Source organism: Dermacentor andersoni, chromosome 3, assembly GCF_023375885.2.
Source record: "Dermacentor andersoni chromosome 3, qqDerAnde1_hic_scaffold, whole genome shotgun sequence".
Taxonomy (NCBI): domain Eukaryota; kingdom Metazoa; phylum Arthropoda; class Arachnida; order Ixodida; family Ixodidae; genus Dermacentor; species Dermacentor andersoni.
This window is the reverse complement of record NC_092816.1, coordinates 63,253,107-63,274,817: the sequence shown is the minus strand read 5'-3', so window position 1 is coordinate 63,274,817 and position 21,711 is coordinate 63,253,107. Positions and strand designations below refer to the sequence as shown.

The following is a 21,711-nucleotide window of genomic DNA, read 5'->3' as shown; positions in this document are numbered from 1 at the left end:
TTGGTTAGAGCAAAATTAGCTCTTTCTTTGGCTGGTTAAGCTCTGCGACAACGAGTGGCTGGACCGTGGAGACCGATCAGGCAGCTCACGTACGTCTACGCTAAAGTTCCTTCATCAGCTTGAGTTTATGCCTCCACCGTTCCGTCGAAACGTTCAGCTAGTGTATGATTACCGGAATACCAGACACGTTCGGCGCTACGACAGAATGCTCGCAACACACGCTGCTTCGATAGCTCTCGCTTGGAGTCGACGGCCAAGCGGCTAGCGGAGAGGTTTCGCGCGGGCGGGCTCCAAAACAACCGCATCGTGACGCAGAACCAGTGAAGGCTGAGCTTAGCCCCGCTCGCTCGGCGAACGAGTTGAGGAGGAAAAGCACGGCTAGGGAGGAGGGTAACTTGTAATCGCTTGTAGCTCCATTAATACATAACGCTTCACTTAAATTGTGGTGCGAATGTTCTACTTAAGCTGTACCCTACGCGTCTACAACATTTGTCCGAACCGTTTCAGGGGCCCTTTAAAGCTTGTGCATTTCAACTTGATAGGCGTGCTTGACTCATTTTGAGCACGATTAATTATATATACAAGCGAAGACGCTGTCGACATTGTGTTGCCGTTTCGACGGCCGATCGCGCGGGGTTCGTTCGAACGATGGTCGGCACGCTGATTTTGCTGGTGCCTTCGACAAGAAAGCCTGTCGCAGTACAACTCGCGCTCGTCGGTTGCGTCGTTGTCGACTTGGTATGATAAAAAGGTTTCAGTGACGCACAATAGTCGGTCAATCATTGGAGCGATCGTCTTGTCGGTCTCGTATCGACCCAGCGTGGCCGGGCCTTGCGAGATACGAGCAGTCAGGAACGCGCTGCCACCACCAGCAAGTGAGGAACTGCGCTGCAAAAGGACTTCGTCAGCAACGTGATCTACTTAAGTGTCGCCCAAGTGTAACGCACGGGTTTTTCGTTAAATTAGCGAGCCATTCATGAAAGGCGGCAACGACCTGGCTCACGGTGCAGGCCGGACAACTCGGACGATGCCCTGGCCGCTTTCTCTTTTAAAGTAGAGTTGTGGTCTTGCGCTACGCACGTTTTCGGCACCGCACCGACGTCGAGCTACCGGCAGAGTTTCAACGCGGTACACGGCACGAGTGTTTGCAGCAGCGCGAGTCCGAGCGCTTTTTTTTTTTTTTTTTTTTCGGGGGACTTCCCGGCGCGCGGCGACGCGCGCGACCCTTCCAAAACGTTTCGCGACTAATCCGCTAGGGCAGGGCGCATGCGCCCGCGCGTAAAGCCCCTTGATAATTAGTCGTGCCATGAAAGAGGCGATTGGTGACCCGGACGTGATTTGGAGAACTTCTCGCAACAAGGCCGCGAAGGGTCCATTGGAAACCGTAGCGCAAGAGAGTGCTAATTCTGTGGTTTCCGGCGCAGCAATACCTTGCACAGAGAGATAAGTTGTCTCGTCCAGGATACGTTGTCGTTCGACGTCTGTTATGAGGTCATGGTCGGTGAGGAAATCAGCCCCGATAATGATAGAACTTATGTCGGTAACCATGAACAACCATCGGAACGCTCTCCGCAGGCCCAGGTTAAGTGTGAGCGAGCGTTGTCGACACATCGGAATGCGAGTGCCATTCACGGCTTGCAAGTACAGAATGGGGGCAGCTGTGCGGTTCGCTCGGGTAGCAGGTAGAATGCTGACCACTACTTAAACCCAGGATCTGTCAGAGCTCGCTGCATTGGCTGACGTGGTGATGGAAGTTGTTAATCCGCTTCCGGTGGTTCCAGCTGTGATGCCGGTGATCGCGTCGATGTCGCTACAGAAGAATCAAACTCTTTAAAAAGTTTGCACCCTTTGGGACTTGTCCCACAACAATAACACATGGACAACTTCTACGCCTGTTGTCCGCGTGTTTATAGCGCAGTAACCCCTGATTACAAGTTGAATAATCGTCATCTATTATCTTTCCCGCATTTCTTTTCTTCTAACGCTGCGCGCCCGGTACTTCTAGGTCACAAACGGCATGCGCATTATCAGCAAGACTTATCATTCTCGACATTAAGGGATTAAAGTAGTGAGCGCAGAGTTTTCAAGGAAGGAAACGCAAGCAAGGAAGTTGACGATTATTGTAGTGGATGTGACTGAAACGGAAGGCCACAAGTGCTGCTGCTTGTGTAGTGTAGAGGTGCGGTGTGATTCCAAAGAAAGGTTTTCACTGCGCTTTACGGCGGCGCTATTTGGGTGAGTGCATTATCAACGCAATGTCTGCAGTATATCGACGACGGTGCCAAGCAGCTCTACAAATTGTTCTTCCTTTTCAGTGTCCTGGCGCATCCACTCTTCGGGATCGGCCATGAATCGGGTGGTGCATCAGTGCAAAAATAAAACTCATTTGTAGGAACATAATTTCAATAAATATTGGTAACTGGAACTTGTAAAAATCATGCTCGTGCTATCGCCTTTTCAGGTCTTGGCTTCCAGACTTCCCCAGTAAACATAATAGCGGAATATCAAGCGATTTTTAGCGTATGTTTAGATCTACCCGAATGTACGTCTCAATGTGACACAACCACAAAGTGCGCAGATGAAATTCCACTAAAATGTATTATAGAAGTAAACAACGGACAGCAAGCGGGGGCCATAACAATCATAGAATACACAACAATTTCGAAAATTGGCGCCAAGGCACCTGACCAACAATGATCGCACAGAACAGGAGCGCCCTCAAGCTAACCGTTCTATCATAATAACTTTTCTAGCCGTAAATAATAAACGTTGCTGCATTTATATTGCGCGTACACTCTAATTAACCGAAATTCTACCTTTAAAGAGCTATTTTGGGCTTATGCACATTTAAACATTTTTTGTGGTGAAACTCATACGGGAGCGAAAGTAAACAATCACATGTATTATGCGAGAACGATGTACATTTTATTTGTTCCCGTTATGTGATCTACATATTTTTTTTTGTGCGCGGCCAATAATTTGATAAGGTGGTTTAGTCTCGCCGAATGCCGATTTCTTTCAAGCTTGAGCAGCCAATGGAATTTTACATATGTCTTCAGCACGGCGCAGCTTGACTGTTTTCTTTTTACCGAAGTTTTCACCGCCACATAAAGAGCGTAACGACAATTTGCAACCAAGAAAACTTGAACGAGTTCTCGTCCGAAATTCTGTGCTTCCTTCATCGACAGGGTGCATCTAGCTTTTCTTCTGAAGTGTCGAAGTGCGCATGTCAACAGTACGCCATTTTTGATCTGTGTTGGGTCGGAAGGGCGTCTTTCGTGGTGAATAAAGTGGACAAGAACCTTTCCTTCTCAGAAGAAAACGACGCCGAGCAATTGTGAGTACCACCTAAGCGTGTCTCAGTCCAGATCGCAAACCGCTGCGACCCGCAGTCTCTTTGCGGCTACTTTAGTGCGGTTCAATGCACTGTCTAGGCTTAAATGCACTAGGGCGGGCATCGGCTACATTTTATTCTCGAGGTTGTGCAGCAAAGGGACCGTATCGCATCGTGCACTTCTTCGTTATGAAATGTGTCTCTGACAGCGCTGTTTCGTTATGTCCATTTAAGGGCTTTAATCTGACTGTTCGGCCGTGAAAGGCATCTCGATCGGAAGTGGTTCGTCTGTCGAAATCTCCCAATAATTTCGTTTTTTAGTCATGATTCATTCGGGGACGCCTGGCATGTCAAACGCGCCGATGTTAGGACCGCCGGCGTTGTGCACTGTCAAACCGAACCGCGGAAAGGCGTCCGAATGTCCTTCGATCGCATTATGTCCCGTGTGTTGTTTTGAGAAGGCGCGTTGGAGGCATTAAGCCCGTGCAGTCACGTCCGAGCCGCAACGTTTGCTGCTGCCTGTCGACATTCCCCGTCCCAGGTATTCTCCAGAGCGCAGAAACTCAGTTCGATGAATGTAACTGTGTGTATATTACACACGATCGTAACTTCATCCGGCCTATGAAATGTTTCAGACGAATTTTCGGAGGCAATAGTGTCGCGAGAAACGCAGAGACGCCAGCACGGCAACCGCCGTTTCCGCGGTGAACCTGTCAAAGATGCTTTGCCTCTGACGCAGCCGCGTGCTTCCTCTCTTTTTCTTTCTTTCTTTTTTTTTTTTAACTTATACCTGTGATCGGACCTCGAAAACAACGCACTGATGTCTCGCTCTGTTTTGTTGTGCGTGGGAATGACTCCCGTGGCCGCCAACTGTTCGCATACGCTCCTACAGTCGTCGGAGCTGCAATCTTCATAGTGGAGACTTGGGTACAGTGCTTCAGTCAGCTTCGTGTTAAGGCGGCGGCTGTGCCTGTCACTGTGACTTGGTGCAGGGCTAGAAGCGGCCTGTGTGAATGAACGGCCTGTGGGGCAAAAACTTTCTCACAGACAGCTCGGTGGCTGCTATCGGCTACATGTCTGTCACGAGCGCTTGCAAACAAAAAAAAATGTGTTGAATTATCGTGCACGAAAGCTCTGCTTGTGTTTGAAGAACGCGTGATTAAAGATTTTGTCACGAGATGTCTATATTGGCTCGTGTGTAGATGGAAATTCAGTCGTCATTATGCAACGATTTCATAAACTCTTCGATGTCGAATGTTGCACTGGAAGTGTGCTAGGGTGCCAGTGGAATTGGGAAGAGAAGACCATGACTATGTAAGGAGCTGTCCTGCTTTCACAGGTTACATTTACAGTTTGAAATGCACTTAATATATTCACTTACACTGCATGCATGCATAGGTGTCAAGCTTTTGAAAAGTCTAGAAAGGCTGTTCACTGCTATGTGATGTCTTTCTTTTGCCTTGAAAGATATGGACATCATTCTGTGTGTGCCAGAATTTACTCAGTGTGGTAGCCTCTACATAAAGAGCTGTGGTACAACATTGTGTACTTAAATTTACACGGAAGCATACTTATTGCTGTTTGACTCACTGTGTATCATGCTAGGCCTGTGGCTCTCAACTGCAGCGCTCAGTGGGGAATGTTTGTGCACCTTGTAAAAAAAAATTAAGGATCCGAGGGCAGGTTGCTGTGCTGTAGGTGTGTAGAGTAGGGGAAGCGGGGGGGGAGGCGGGGGGGGGTTGTTATTCTTGATGGACAGGTGCATGCTGCCACATTATGGCAGCACCACTTTTTAAACTTGTGGAAATATTTGATTTGCAGTAGACGAGGGATGGATGTGGCTCTGATTATCCCTCTTGTCTTGTCCCATAAAGGGGTTTCGCTAAGTTCGATGGCGTTCCACAGCCGTGAACTCTCATTCAAGAAGTGTGGGACAGTGTAAACTTCGACATGAACGTTAGCAAACTAGTGCAGGAACTTGCAATCATTTGCTCCCATTCTTTCTTTTGTGTCCTGTGTTCTGAAGCACTCTTGTGTTTACACATTCGTGCCAACTTGCTCTTCTTTCAGCTCTATTGGTGGAAGTATATTTGTGCTTTACTTTAGGCATGTAGCTTATGGGGCTATGCGACAGGGTTGGTGCCAAGAAGTTCTTTTGGGAGAGAGAGGGTCGGTTTGAAGGGAGGGAGACAACATGCATGATTCTCCTGTATTGTTAGGGGCATGGAATGGTGATATAGAAAACCATTTTATTGATTGTGCTTGACTTCTAGAATGCTCTGAGCTGAGGCATTCAGGTTCTATTTCCGCTTTCTCTACTTTCTTTCTCTTTTCACCTGCACTGGCTATAAACTACTTCACCAAGCTTCCTCAATGTAGAGAAACAGGTCGTTGCGTACATTTCACCTATGCGGCAAATGCACTGGGTATGGGCAAGGAGAACACAGTGTATGCTTTGTGCATTGACTAAGTCCTCTCGCTCTTCTTTCAGCTGTAAGCACGTTGAGAGTTGCTGAGAAAAGAACAGCATGCTTGGAATGCACATGCTTTGCATAATAGCCAGGCTCAGCTTAGCTAAACATCAGTTGGTGCACCTTTGTTGTGGGAGGAGGGTCCAGAATGAAATGCTTGTATGCAGTGACACTCCTTCATAGTTGCCCCTGTTGTAAAGCCTGCATATCGCCATGCTAACTTGACCAGCTGTCCATACGCTGTGCGGCTTCTTGATAGCTTGTGCAGCTTACTGTGGTAATTTCTCAATCCTTTGATTTGAAGTCGTCGCCTACAACTGTTTGCATGAGGCGTTGAGCCCCCTATTAAATCATGTCCATAGTGGAACCACAGCGGACACTGTTGGCACTGCAATATGAAAACTAAAATATTTCAAAATCCCAGTTGCATTCATGTTCATGCATTGTGTGGCTGATGCTATTTCTAACTCTAATGGTGCGTGCACACTGGTGATTGAGAGAGGTCATCCGTCTGACCGCGACTGGAGACCCAAGGAGTGAGATGGTGACCGATAGCCACCCAAGTAACAGCGACTTGCCCGTTGCCATACCAAAATAATGTCTCGCAATTTATGCCATTCATGTCTGCTTGCACTGTCATTGCCACATAAAGTCCTCTTCCTGCACCGTTGATTGGTTTAGTAGGTTCGTAACTGCAGTCGTGCAACTGAAAAATAAAGCACTGAACAACTGACCCGTTAGGACTACTAATGACAGGTCGCATTGCAACGAGGTTGGATGCATGACCCCTGGGTGTCACCGGTGTCAGTGAACCCTAATTGTTTGTTATTGGTCTGAACAATTTGTGCCACATGCCAATGCACGGATCTTTTTTTGCCTTTCAGTTCTACCTTTTTCCAGTTGAAAAATATGCTGAGAGATGTAGAGTGAGTATTGTATATTCTAACCTTGTGTGCTTGGCAGTTTTCATTGCACTATTAATTAAAACATCTTGCGCATTCTTTGAATTTAATGTCATAAATGTCCTCAGTCCTGCAATGCGTCGCGCTTTGTGCTGCATTTTTCTCTCACACTTGCCAGTTGTTGCTTTTCTCGGCTGGCATCTGCAACCATTTACATGAGGCATCAAGCCTCTTATGAAATAATGTGCATAGATCTTGTGCTGATGATCGTGTCTGGATCACTGTATAGCATGAAAACGACAGAAATGCCCAACAAAACCCCATGTACCCTCCCTCTCGAGGGAGCCCCACTTCCTGCCAGTGAGTTAAGGTGACATGCATAATTACAAGATGGCATGCCTCTGCGTCGGACATATTACCTGCAATATCAGCAATGATGACACGTCACTTTGGTAAATCGGCTGCTGCATGGTATACAAAACCACCACAGGAAGTGTGCAGCGCAGAAAAAAGGAGGCAAGGCTTGTGGCGTGCATGTTATGCGATCTCTCGGCTCCAGCGTGGGAGAAGGCATGGAAGGAATCTGTCTTGTGAAAGCTATGTGAGGAAGAGCCTATGTTGGCAGTGGAGCTCGCTGCTGGGCAGCATGACGATGCAGTGTTTTAATTCTCCCATCTCCTGTGATAATGAACCAATTAGAAACATTCTTGCAGTAAGACACTCCACTAGCAGGTGCTTTGCAACTTCCAGAGTGTAACAAAAATTTGTGATGGGGCCTGGTGACCTGGGGTGCTTTACAAAACTACAAGTGCATGAAAACTAATCCACCATCTTCCTCTGCGACAACCTTTATAGCTCCGGCGTTTTGAGATGTTAAAAGAGCGTTGACATGACATTTTTAAAATGAAGGTACAAACCTTCTAAGCGAATAAAAATACTGGCAAGTGTCGGAAGGTCCCAAATAATGTACTGTCGTACCATACTTGCTTCTATGAACCAGCTTTGGTTTCGGTATTCATGAGCTGGATGTGTCATGATGTCGTAGATCGGCTCGCACAGCCAAAAAAATACGTGTGCAGCACTCATGTAAATTTTTCTACAAGCTACGTCATCATGCCTAGCCTTTATGCTGCACGGCGTCGGCAAGTTTTGCTTCGTATCATGGCATCACATTAATGTTGATGTTGCTGAGTCCGGTGTTCCGAGACCATCTTTATTATAAAAGTAATGTCTTATATTCCCCAAGCTTTTGTACTTGCTAACTGCAATGCCTTTGCGTTGCAAGGACAACATGGTAGAGATTCTACAACTTAAAAAAAGATGTGTTGGAATTACTTTAAAAAGACCGTTAAAGAGTTCATATAAGTTAAGCTTAATTAATTACCCTTCTACAATGTTAAAAAATTCACTCTTATTGTAAGAAGAATTAAACCTCAAGGAAGTGCAAAAATGAAAGACGGGGGCGACACCGCTGCCTTGGAGTTCCTGCTTGAGCTTGCCATGATGTCATGAGTTTTGATGGCATTTGCTCTGGACTCTCAATTGATAAAGATGGGCTGCATTGCATTTAAAAAGAGAAAGCCTGAACTTGGCAAGTTAAAAAAATTTAGTGTAAGCCACAACAGCCGAAAATATAAGAAAATGCTTGGAAATCCACAATGTCGCACTGATGTACTGTTTCTGGGGTTGTGGTATGAAATTGACTTTCATTTTCTCTTACTTATAGATTCCTAAAAGAATACTTTATTAATCCAAACTGATTCAATGTGTCTCTTAAATGTCCTTTTAAATCTGATCAATCAATAAAAAGTGCTGCCATCATATGTGTCAACACACCTGAATTTGTGACAAGACTTGCAAGTTTGGGCTTGTTCTGTCAAATTTTATGAAAGACATGTTTTGCAGAAAGTTCCTGTCTTCAGTCTATAACAATATATGCTTGAAAGTCTTGATTATGAAAGGAGATAGAGGGTGTTTGCTTCAGGCAAGTTTTTTCGGACAAGTTCTCGAATCGGGTGAAATCTCCAAGAGCAAAGCCGGTGCTTGAAAGTCTTGATTATGAAAGGAGATAGAGGGTGTTTGCTTCAGGCAAGTTTTTTCTGACAAGTTCTCGAATCGGGTGAAATCTCCAAGAGCAAAGCCGGTGAAAAATTCGCTGTGGTCAGTCTCCGCTATTCCAAGTTTGCTGTTGCTTGTGGATTGCATGTAAAAGTAAATCATTGTTAATATAGTAATATTGTAATATAGATCCATTAAAAGACGTAATGTTAGGGCAAAATTTAGTCATACTTATTATGGTGAAAATGACTCTAAAAAGAAATTTAGGTGAGTGGGTGCTTTTTCCTGTCCGGTTGTTTCTTGACAAGGTTTTGCATCCTCTCTACCATTATACTGGTGTTGTTTGTGAGATCTCTACAAATTTTAATATTTGCAGTTTGGCAGGCATGCACCATTTGCATTTGAAGAGGTTGTTGATATACCTTCTGTGCCTGTTTGTGTGTGCAGGTTGGCAGGAGTGCCATGGGTAGGACGGGCTGCGAGCGCAGGCCTGTAGGGGGCCCCCCTGGGGGACTGCAGCCCCGGTAGTGGGCACTGCCAGCCCCCCACCCTTTGCTGCCCCCTTCCACCTCCTCCTCGGAAGAGAGAGGAGAGGAAGGACCTAGCAGCATGCCGTCCTTCTCGCGCCTCGGGAACCTCAAGGACCCGGAGCTTGCCGAGCTATTCGACAAGGATGACCCCGACAAGATCTTTGTGGACCTCCGCGAGATCGGCCACGGCAGTTTCGGGGCTGTCTATTATGTGAGTTTGCTGCCTAACTTGCATTGCTCAGTCTGTCACACACACGCGCACGCACGCACGCACGCGCACACACACACACACACACACACACACACACACACACACACACACAAAAAAAGGGAAAAAAGGATTTTACTCTATGTTTGGAAGAAGGCGTAATTATGTTGTATCTGATGACGTTTCTAAAACGTCACGAATGCCTTACCAAATGTAGCTTAACATATCCCAAGTCACTCCTCTGGTCCACGGAAAGATTTATAGGAGTGTCGCTGAAGAAATACGGTTGATACTGCAGTTGTATACAGTCCTGTGGTCCTTAGCTGTATGCCAAATGACAGCTTTGCCAGTTACGTGGATCTGCATTCTTCCTGCAACTCTGCCACTGCCCTGGCATCCTTGATGCTTGACAACCTCCATGTTGAGTTCCCTTCTGTCGATCTACTGGGTGTGTGTATAAGTGTAATGGCAACTGAACTAAGGAGCCGGAACTTGCAAGGCTGCTTTTTTTGTTTCCATTTTGCCCTTCATCACTGCCTTGCACAGTTTGCCGTGTGCTGTATTTAAATGCTGCCCAAACAACCTCAGAAATTTTTTACATGTTTCAAACAAATGTGTGCATCACGCGAAGAGAATGTCGTGACCATCATGTCTGGCAAATGCGGCAGCACTGTGCCCCGCGGGAACAGCCAAATATATTTAAAAAAAAAAAAACAATCTCGTGCTCCTCCCCTGGCCTTTTTGGTGCCTCCTTGTCAACAGGGTACTCCCTGTCACCAGGGGTGAGAGCTGTCGATTGGTTAGCTGTCGAAGGATGACTTTTTTCAAGCTTCAGTTCAGTCAGCTTCACGCAGAGGCCGATTAGGGGCGCATAGTAGAGGAGCCTTTCTTCTGGTATGCTGACATGACTCGTAGCTTTCACTGCACTACGTAGAGTTGGTGAGCATATGTGGCAAAGGAGAGAGAGCACAAGTGGGGAGGGTATCACAGAAGCGCAAGGAACAGCGGCAGCCACATACCCATTCATCATACACCTGTAACTTTGTTATTATTGCACCATTAAAAAAAAAAAGGAACTCTTGCAGCTGTATATATTCGTAGTAGACTAGTACACATCAGCTGCTATGATACTAAATGTCGAGCTCAGGGTGGTTTAAGGGCTTTTTCAGAGGATGTGACATTGAGAGCAAGCACTGCCATTTCCTATTAGAAGAATTTTGCTCAAACAAAGTTTAAAGTCACTGAAGACTTTTGTGGGAACTTGTTATTGGAAACCTTAACAGCAAGGAAAATGAAACATAGTAAACAAGAATGCCTGAGAAACACAAATGTTGATTATTGTGTGATGCCCTGCAGGTTCTAGAAATACACACATGTGCAAATATTCAAGAATGTGTGAAGTTCAGTAGCTAAGTTGGTCTTAAAATTTTCTGAAAATCGCCCCATGTCACACAATACATGTGCTGGAACAGTTGAACGAAGGGATACTTGATTGCAATATCTATAATATCAAAGATACATGATTGCCATTTGTTATTGTGCAAAGAATATCCGAAAGCATCAGTATTCACTACAATCCGCAATATCTTTTTGGTAACATGCACTGCTAAAAAGAAACTTTGGTGGTGTACATTAAAAAAAGTGCCCATAAATGACTTTTGTCATCAAACAGCGAGTTGAAAACCTACTAGATGAAGCAGATCGCCTTCTTCTTATTGCAACACTTGTTGCGGATTTAAAGAAAAGACTAATTGCAAAAGTGCGACTTTAGGCCTCAAGACACAGTATTTTAACATTTACGTATGTCTCACCAGCTGCGTGCTGGGCAGTGAAAGGTACGGGTCAAGTCAGCCATCTAGACTAGAGAACCAAAAGAGATCCTCCACAGAATGCCGTGATGCCGACTGAATGGAAGCTGCACAGAAAGATTAGTGGGGCACAACTGATGAGCGACCCTTTATTCTTAAGACATGCAGTCGGCTCTCATTGCTGATTGGCTGACACGAGCTTTATAACCTCCACTACACTGCACGAAGTTGGTGAAATAAAGTACAGGTGCATGTTATTTGTTATATTTATCTCAAAAATGTGCAGAGTCATTATAAATTGTAATTGTGTGAATTGTAAGGAAGCCAGGGGAAAGAAAAAGCTGCATCCACAGCAGCTTGAGTGACCCCACCTCCACATTCACCCAGTAGGAGACAGCACAGTTTTGTGCACAATTATTGTGAAACAACCAAGCAAAAGAATAGAAAAATACAAATTAGTAACTACAGCACAATTTAACTCGTTGGCAGATTGCTATACAAGATCAACAATAGTCAAATATACACTTATCCGCATTGAACATGATGATGCGGCAGTGCTAGAACAAAGACACGGGAAAGGAAAGAAACATGCTCACCAATTTTTTCTTTTTTTTTCTTGTCTCTTCGTCGTTTGCACTGCCCCGTCAAGGTGTTCAAACAGTACCAACTTGCCCATATGTTGATTATCCGCATTGGTAGGTACATAAAATATGGAGGTTAGTTTTATTCATGGTGATTCAACACGTTAGTGATATAGACAAGATTTACGGAGTGCCATAACTTTTCAATAGAGTAACAAGTTTTCTTTTTTCTGCTTCCTTTCTATGTTCTCTCTGTTGACTCAGGCCCGGAACGTCACGACCAAAGAAGTTGTGGCCATTAAAAAGATGTCATTTACAGGCAAACAGTCAACAGAGGTGAGGCACACATTTAGTATATCTCGCTGAAATATGTGGCCTTTCTATTGTGCCTGCCAGTTGCTGAGATGTCAATCTTTGTTTAACCTTTTTCAGAAATGGCAAGACATCGTCAAAGAAGTGAGGTTCCTGCGCCAGTTAAAGCACAAGAACACAATAGACTACAAAGGATGTTATTTAAAAGAGCACACCGCATGGGTGAGTGTTACTGGGATCATCTCCCTTTAAGCTTGCTGTTATGTTAAATAATGTGCCACGTGCATTTTTTTTTTGCATTTAGAAAGCTTTTTTTCCTAGCTTTTGACACTGCATATGCTGCTGTGAAACATGGGTACCGGCAGTCGCAGTTGGTTTGCTGCATACAGTAAAACCTCGTTTATACTTTTTGGTAAAAGACGCAAAAAGAATTTACTTACTGGGGAAACATATGACCTGAAGTGACTTGAAAAATTTTTGCAGACTCGGCTCTAGTTGACATCTACATAATGCAAAGTGTTGTATGAGATGCTGACCTGTGCCGAGCTGGTGGGGCACGAGCGGCCCGAGACGCACATTGTCATTCTTGCGGCTCTGGCTAGCTTATGTTGGCACTCCTTGAATTCAGCCTGTGTCAGCAGTTTGTTTGAATGGGGCTTTTCGGTGAGAAGTTTTGTAATGCCCACTCGGCAACAATTGTTGCGGCAACACCGGCGTACATCAAGCTGGTGGGATTGCATATTGCATATTGCATAGTATTTTAAGACAGCGATGGAAAACCAAACGAAATTGAGCTGGTGGACGACACTGGAATACAATGTCGTGAGAACGAAACGTGACACATACTTCGCACCACATGCATCCAGGAACGGGGGCATGTTTTGGTTATCGCCTATTAAAAACGTGCAGTACGCTTCCAACGGCACTGGTGCTGTGGAACCGATAGATGAAGACGCTTATTGCAATAGGGTGGCTGCGATAGCTGTGAACGCGACTACACGCAAGGAGATTTGCTGGTACCGGAAGAGGAAACTGAGTGTATGCTGGCAATTTCATGTGATACAGGTAGGCGGCAACTGTAGGGAAGCTGCCGTGGTGGGCGCCTCCTGCTCTCCATCGCACATGCCTTACGCTTTTTCTTGTTCACATGGGATCTAGCAACTGGAAAGCGTATCATACGATCACAGTTTGGTGATGTACTGAACTTTATGATCGTGTTTGCTGGGAACATACCGTATTTACTTGCATAATTATCACACTTTCTTTTTTCTTTTAAAAACAATGATGTAAATTTAGGGGTGCAATCGTTATGCGGAGTAAATTTCCCGCGGAAAACAAAAAATTTTTTTCGTCCCGCATTTGTTGCGGGATGACAAGTCAACCAACAGGCGGCTGTCGCTGTAACAGTGTGGGACATCAATACAAAAATGGCGACTGGCAAAGCAAGCCAAACACACCGAAAGTGATTGTTTTACTTGTGTGTACATTATGTGCACTGAAACAGTTTCTTCTGTATCAGTAATGAGTAATATTGTTAATATCGGCAAGCTTGTGGCAACATTGTAGTCATGTGCACACAGAAACAGATGGGCGCGCTCAGCTGCCAGTAACAAACACATGGCGGACATGCTGCGAAAACTGCGGCATTTGTCTTCACTACTATCCTAATACGGCACGTTTCTGCTAAGGGTGGGCGAATATCTTAGCTGTGTTACAAGTGCCAGCGTACAAATAGGGTACACTTCTAACGTATCAATGTAACCGTGGCTACTGTCGTTGCCGATCGCGATTTGTTGTGTGCCCACGAGTGCAGACGAGAGGAATTGAAAGGCGTCTTTTTTTGTTGTTGTTGACCACAACCATTATAAAGCCTACATATATGCCAAGGCAAGTTTGGTTCTAGATTTTCTTTTTTCTTGGAAGTGCAGAAAACGATAAAAGGAATGAAATGGGGCATCTGCTTAAGAATGTGTTTGGTGCGTGCAGATCGCTTGGTAAATCTTGAAAAGTCGTTCGCCTAGCATTCTACAGAAGCATGATCATCATCAGGTAGACTTGGCACACGACATATTGCTTCGGCAAGTTCGGAGTGGGATTATTACGCGGGAAATTCAAGAGAAATCAAATTTTCATGACAATATTCAGGGGTGCGATCATTACACAAGTGTGATCATTATGCAAATAAATACGGTACTAACTGGTAAAAAAAGCGTAACTGTAGCAGGTCATTTTCTGTGTTTTCGATTGCGAATGTTTACGCTGGTATATTGTACGCCTGTAAATTGTATGGAACGGGATTGTATCACCAAAGTTCTAATGCAGGTTTAGTGAACAAATCTATTGTGGAATGGGGGCAGGGGACAAAGATGTCTTGTTAAATCTGTATTTGTTGCAGCTTGTCATGGAGTACTGTCTTGGGTCCGCATCAGATATCATTGAAGGTACGTGTTTTCACTTATAGTGTCATATCTGCTTTTCTGAATCAATACATGCCACACTTTGGCCTGTCTTTGTTCTTGCCAGTGGTCTCAGTGCAGTCTACATTGTAAGTTTAGACTGTTTGAATGAGTCCTGTAAGGTGCATGAAATTATTTCACTCAGCATCAAATGTGCCGTCAGATGTGTGTTCTCTGCCGTATTAGAAAGCACCAGGAATGGCAAAACTGGGGTTATAGCACCATGTCAGAAATATTTTCTTGAAATTTAGTATTAAGGCACCTCAGTAGGAGGTAAAAAATAAAGAATGCCTAGACGATACCTACGTTGGTTCCCAGAATTGGCGGCACTCCAACCATTCTCAGTAGGCAACGGGTCTGCACCTTCGTTTGCGCCTTTATGTTAAAATGTCTGCATCTTTATACTACAAGTGTACTATTGCAGAACATGGCTGTCCGAATGCCTGACCTGCATTTGCCTTGCTGTATTCCAGTTCACAAGAAGCCTCTGCGGGAGGAGGAGATCTCTGCTATATGCAAGGATGGCTTGCAAGGTCTGGAGTACCTGCATTCACTGGGCCGCATACATAGAGACGTCAAGGCTGGCAACATCCTGCTCACCGAAAATGGCACAGTCAAGCTTGGTGAGGGCATGCTGCAGCTATCCTCAGTGTTTCACATCCTCTGATTAAACCATAAAAAAAAATGCGATTCGGATTTATCTGGTGGTACATTCGGCTAGTTGCTTTTGAGCTCTCTAGCGTGCTCTGGAAGTGCATTTTACATGGCTGGCCGAAATGGAACACTCGAAATACATTCGGTCTTCTATGTGACTGTGCTCCAGCTCAGAGCGCTTGGAGGTGTGCGCTGTCACTATCGTTCTGAGAGTGCGACCGAGATCTGGCAGAGTTCCGGTCACATGGCTGCTTTGGTGCTGGCGGGCAGCGTCTGCAGTGTCAGGTCTGTGGCGGGTGCATGCAGTGCATGCCGTTCAGCGTATCATGTTTGTTTACTACAGAAGCGCTGCCATATTTCCACTTCCATCCTTCAATTGGTCTATCGAGCAGCTGTACATTTGGCTTGGGCACCATTTCATTAGCTCCAATATAGAGTGGGTTCTGCGTTGTTGCAGTCTGAGTCGGAGCACGATAGGATTCAGTTAGTGTACTGGGAAGAACTTGTGCGAATTTCGGTGCCTCAGTTGTGACCACGTTACCGAGCCTCCGAGACCCGCAGTGTCAGCGCCGTATTTGAGTGTCTCGGGATCTACATGGTGAAAGACGTGGAGTAAAGAAATGGTGGGAAATGAAGCGTCTCCTTAACGGATGCTGCTAAGTCAGAACAACACGTCTGCACTGGCCTTTGGCACAGACTTTGACTGCGTGCTTAGCATTATAAAGGAGAAGTGCTGTGAAGTCATTAACAGCTTCCGAGTGTACTGTGCTTCTGTTGCAGGAAAGTGGAGTCGTACTGTGCAATGAAACGTTCCTCACATGCAGCACTCCAGGGAGTCATTTTAGTACCACACTGTTATTGTATAAAGGTGGAACTGTTGGCAGCATTCGACACGTACGACAAGTTTTCTGTCACTTTTATCACTCGGGCATATGACACTACAGTCGAAACCCGGGATATGCAAATCCTGTGACTAGGAAATTCTTGCAACAACGAAATATTTTTGTATCCCCAGCGAACGCCCATAGGATTCAATGCATTTCGTACCTCTCGACAACGAAATGTCGCTGTACTACAATCCTGTATCAATGAAATTTGGAGGAACGTAACCCCACGTATTAACTACTCACGCAAGGCTAGCAGGCTTCAAAATGTGCTTAAATGCTATTTCTTTGCGCTAAAATTGCATAAAATACCATCACATTACGCTTGCGTGGCTGCCGCCATTTTTATTTATTATAACAATCAAGCGCCAGAAGCGATTGTGCCAGAAACACATCATGGCCACCATCTTGTTTGTTGATCACCAGTTTGAAGCGGCAGCATGTTGCTACCGGCATGCGACGGCTGTTTTTGCTCCCCAAGTGTAGTGCGTAATGTGTCCCTCAGCAAAAAAAAAAAAAAAAAAAAAGCATCAGAAACAAGGAAATCCACGTCCTACCGACGTAGAAATGTTTACGGTGCTTGAGATGGCGGTCGCAGCATAGGGCCGTGATTTAGCGATCGTCTGGGAATATGCATTCCTTTCTCCAAGAACATTGTTTTTTTTGCCACCCGACAGGAATCGCATGCGGATTCGGCGGCAGACGTAGATTTGCACGAAGGTGCTGTAATCTCGATTGACTACCTTCGGGTATACGAGATACGATCACTTTCGTGCTCAGCACCGGACGCGTCGGCGCCTACGGATGACAGCAGGCGCTGGAGAAAGGCTGCTGCATACATGGAGCGCTCTTGCTCTGTATGTGGTGCAGACTTACGAAAAATATCGCAAAAGTGATTGTATCTCCAAAAGCAATTTACCGAGAATACTGCTCCACAGTAGCGCTGCCACTGCTGATCGACGCACACGGCACACTTTGTAGTGTCAGCAATGCGGTTCTACATCCTTGCAAGTGTGCCAAAGTAGGCTAATGGAATTTTGACAGTAAAGTTTTGTTCTGTGACGTGTTACCTATCTGTGCTGTCTCATTTTGCAACTATAAAGTTCTCGTGAAAGCCAATTTTTTTCGTGTACCTCACCGACAGTTATTGCGAGGTTCACGTGTAGTTTGCTGGAAAGGGAACTCGCAAAATGTCAGGCACATGCTGTTAAAACAAAGTGCCAAGCCCCTAGTTTTCTGGTGGAGAAATGCCCGCGGCCTACCCATCCTTTCACGGAATCCGTATTTTTCTGCATCCTGTGCATATCTTGAAAGAGTGTGAGTGTGCGCCAGTGATTCGAATTTGCTTCGTCCAATAGGAGAGCTCTCTGCACCACACAGGACTACAGTAACGAATTGCGATACTAGTTGCCCCTTCTTGCACTCGCTTATTTATAGCGTTTATTTGTGCATAGAGAAGTACAGTCGAGCCCACTTATAACTGCCCCACTTAAGACGAACGCTCGCTTATCACGAACAAGTCCGGCGTGACCGCCAAAATATACGTTTAAGCTATGGCGCTCGGTCTCAGCTACAACGAACGCCCGCGAGCCTAGCCGATCGGCTACAGCGAACGCCTTGGTGTCGCGGACCACTTTCCACGTGGCGAGATCCGCTGACCCTGTGCTGTGCACGCTCCGAGAATTGGCTTTCCCACGGCGTCTCGCCGGAGGCACGGAGGAGCGGAGATGCGGCGAGGGGATCGCCGCAATAACGAGAGAGAGAGAAAAAAAAAATGCCGGCCCAACACGCATCAGCAACGTGAACGCACAAGTCGAAAGTGCCAGCTCATTCGCCACGGGACCCCACTCACCATCGTCGACGTCAGGGCAGCGGCGAAGTTTTCCACCAATTGACAACGTAGCACGTGATCACGTGCTTTCGTACCCCCTCTTCTCCCTTCCCCCCTCCCCCTTAACGCCGCGCCTCACACCTCACACGACTGCGGGACTGTCTTTTTCTTACTTGTGGTTGTGCTAGCGTTGTTGACGTTGTTTCCTACTGGTGTGCTCCCGTGCCTATCCGAGATGGCAGATTCACCGGCGTCTACTTCGACAGTGAAGCGAAAAGCTTTGGACTTGGCCACGAAACTGTTGATTTTGAAAGACCTTTCCCAAGGCGCGAAAAACCACGAAGTGGTGAAAAAGTATGGTTTGTCGAAATCGACAGTATCCACGATACTAAAAGAGAAGGACAAAATCTACAAGAATGCCGCCACGAACTCCGCGACGAGGAAGCGCCTACGGAAAGCCACATATGCAGACGTTGAAGACTCGCTTCTAAAGTGGTTCCTTGATACTCGAGCACGCAATGTTCCCATCAGTGGGCTGCTGATGTTGTCCAAAGCAAAGGACTTAGCGTTCCTCCTGGACTTCCCAGATTTTTCTCCTGGCAATGGCTGGCTCCATCGCTTCAAGCTCCGCCACGGAATTATTTTCAAGACCATCAACGGCGAATCGGCATCGGTAAGCGACGAAGACATCAACACGTGGATGTCTAAAAACTTGGCCCGTGTATCAAGTTATGCCGAAAGGGATGTGTATAACGCCGATGAAACGGCGCTCTTCTATCAAATGCTGCCTGGCAAAACGTACTCTATGAAGGGTGACAAATGTGCTGGCGGCAAGCACAGCAAAGTTCGCGTAACTGTGCTTTTGTGCACCAACATGGATGGAAGCGATCGATGCTTGCCATTTGTCATCGGTAAATCAAAGAGGCCACATTGCTTCCGCACATATGTACCAGTGCGTTACAGGCATAACTCGAAGTCGTGGATGACACGCGAGTTGTTCGCGGAATGGCTTATTGACTTTGACAGCAGCATGGCGAAGAAAGGGCGCAAAGTTCTTCTGATTCTCGACAACTGTACCGCCCACCATGTCCAAGCTGTCTTAACGGCAGTTGAGTTGCTTTTTCTGCCGCCAAATGTAACTTCAAAAGCGCAACCGCTGGACATGGGTGTAATACGGTCGTTTAAAGCGGCCTACAGGCGCCGTGTTGTGCAGCGGATGCTGATTGCAGTTGTTCGCCCTGCTCCCAATGTGCCTCTGCAGGTCTCGCTGTACTCTGCGATAGAAATGATCAAAGCGGCGTGGATAGAAGTGACACCCGAATGCATCCGGAATTGGTTTCGCAAGGCCGGCTTCGCTGACACACCTGAAGCAGGCATTGAAGACACTGAACAAAGCCAGCCTGACGATGACTTGTGGCGACGCGTTGTTGATGCTAACCTGGCCGGCTGCGATCTTGACTGGCAAGATTTTGTTGATGTGGACGACGCTGCTGAAGTTGCGGAGTCGTTTTGCGACGAGACCGCCGTCCGGGAAGTGCGGGCATCAAGCGACGCCGAAGCATCGGACGATGACAACGATCCGTCGGAGCCAGCACCCGTAAGCGCGACCACAGCAGTGAGCCATATTGAGGCACTTAGAAATCTTGTCTATTTTAAGGCCTTGGGTGACGAACACATCGCAGCTTTGAACAAGCTTGAAACCGCCGTCATTGGGTGTGCTCTGACGAGGCAGACAACGATCACCGATTTTTTTTTTTTCAATAAATTTTTGTTTTGATTGATGTCAATTTTTGTGTGTGGCCCACATACCACGAACTTCTGGATAGAACGAACGAATTCCGCGTGACGCTCGGGTTCGTTATAAGCGGGCTCAACTGTTCAGCACTGCAGCTGTCTGAATTTCCAATCTCTCATGTTTATGGTGATACCGAAATGACAGCGCTGTGTCAGCGGAAAGCCGTCAGCAGAAAGCCACACTCGCGCAATCAAAAGTGCGATAGCACCGCCCAAATCCCAATTTCCTCAAATATTGCAGCATATTTTTTTTCCATATATTTTGCTATCACATAAAGGAAGGTGTTAGAATTGTTTAAAAAAAAAGATATTCACCCATTTCATTTTTGTTACCCCCCTTAATTTTCCCCCGATTATTTTTATTTACCTTTTTGTGGAATACGAATTTTGTGTGTTACAGTCAAACCCGACTATATCGAACCCGTTTACATCGAATTATTCTATATATCGAACAATTTCTGGTCACGGTATAGTTACAATGAGTATATATAGCAAAAATTACGCTTACATCGAACAAATATTGCAGTGACTCCCGATATATCGAACGTCAAGCGGCGGAAAAGTGCCCCCAGAAGTTGGCTTTCCCTCGCGGTAGCGGGGAAACCCGGCGGCGCGGCTCCATCCAACCGCTCTCCCTACCGTGACCGCGCTGCCTCGGGCTGTTCGAGCGAGCCATCGACACTCCCCCCGTCGCGCATAGTGGAGTCTATTAGGCCACATCCTCCCTCTTTCTCTATCATCTTTCACTTGCCACCCCCTCTCCCCTGACGACGCTTCGTCGTGCTCCCTCACGGGTTGCAGAATCAAGCGTCCTTCCTTTCTTTAGATCACTATCTAGCGACACTCCCCAGCAAAAAATGATCCTGGCCCGCCTACAGCACTTGCTCAGACAGCCAATCAGAGGCTCTTGTGCTTTCTTCGTGCAAGATGGCGAAAGTGCGAGTTGTCTGGCTGCTTCTCTGGTTAATCGTGTTTGCGCCTTATGGGCCTTCACCCGCAGTGTTGCCGTGATGAAGCGGCAGAATTCGCCTCTCGTCGTGAAGCTCGAAATCATAAATCGCGTCGAACGCGATGAGAAGTTCGATGTCCCCGCAGCGTGCAAGATTCCGAGGAACACTCTCGGCACGATTAGGGCTAAAGTGGCCAAACTCGCAACCCGGTGCCCATGGGGCCCGACGCGTACGCACGGCCGTGTACGAGGGGTTCTTCATACGTGCCGGTTTCCGCGTGCTCGGTGAGGACTGTAAATTCTGATGAATGCGACGAAGCCGTTGCCGGTGTTGCCGAAGTTTGGAGCGAGCTGTCAAAATTTCCGGTACATTCGAATCAACGGTGGACGAGTTTGTGAGTGCAGATGATGGTGTCGCGACCACGGTAGAGCCCGGAAACGAAGACTACATCGCCGACATCGTACCGAGCACAAATGAAAGTAGGCACATTGAGGAAAGCAACTACGGTCCTTTGCCCACATCCTCCGAAGTGATTGGTGCACTCGCATTAGTCCGGCGCTTCTGCGCGAATGCGGAAGGTTGCGGCCTCAGCTGCTCCGACTCCTTAGACAACGTGGGGAAGTGCGTGCGTCGCAGGCAGCGAAATTGCCCAAGCAGAAGAAAATGCAGGACTAATTTATGCCAAACTAAGCTAGTTCCGTTAATAAAGTGATTTTATAAATGGTATGTGCTTTTATGACATCCAATTATTCAGCAGGCTTATATCGAATTATGCTCTATATCGAACTGATAGGCGTTTTTTTGCGAGTTCGATATAGCCGGGTTTGACTGTAGATACTTTTGTACCATCCCGAAAGATTCGTGTAATTGAGGAGCTACTGTGTACTGTTTCATTATGACGAGATTTGACTCTAAAGGTGATAAACTGCCCAGTATTT

General features: G+C 46.3%; 1 protein-coding gene across 2 annotated transcripts in view; it reads left to right on the top strand.

The window, feature by feature from the left end:
* The first annotated feature begins 3,020 nt into the window (after positions 1-3,020).
* Tao (Serine/threonine-protein kinase Tao) overlaps positions 3,021-21,711 on the top strand; it is a 62,239-nt gene continuing 43,548 nt past the window's right edge. The window contains exons 1-7 of one of the 2 annotated variants that reach the window (XM_050194718.2): positions 3,021-3,337; positions 6,690-6,731; positions 9,213-9,506; positions 12,157-12,228; positions 12,325-12,426; positions 14,600-14,645; positions 15,134-15,283. In XM_050194718.2, the coding sequence (XP_050050675.1) occupies positions 9,375-9,506; positions 12,157-12,228; positions 12,325-12,426; positions 14,600-14,645; positions 15,134-15,283 (502 nt within the window). In that variant the 5' untranslated portion in view covers positions 3,021-3,337; positions 6,690-6,731; positions 9,213-9,374. The remainder of the gene's footprint in view (positions 3,338-6,689; positions 6,732-9,212; positions 9,507-12,156; positions 12,229-12,324; positions 12,427-14,599; positions 14,646-15,133; positions 15,284-21,711) is intronic. The other variant, XM_055062800.1, reaches the window with a different exon arrangement.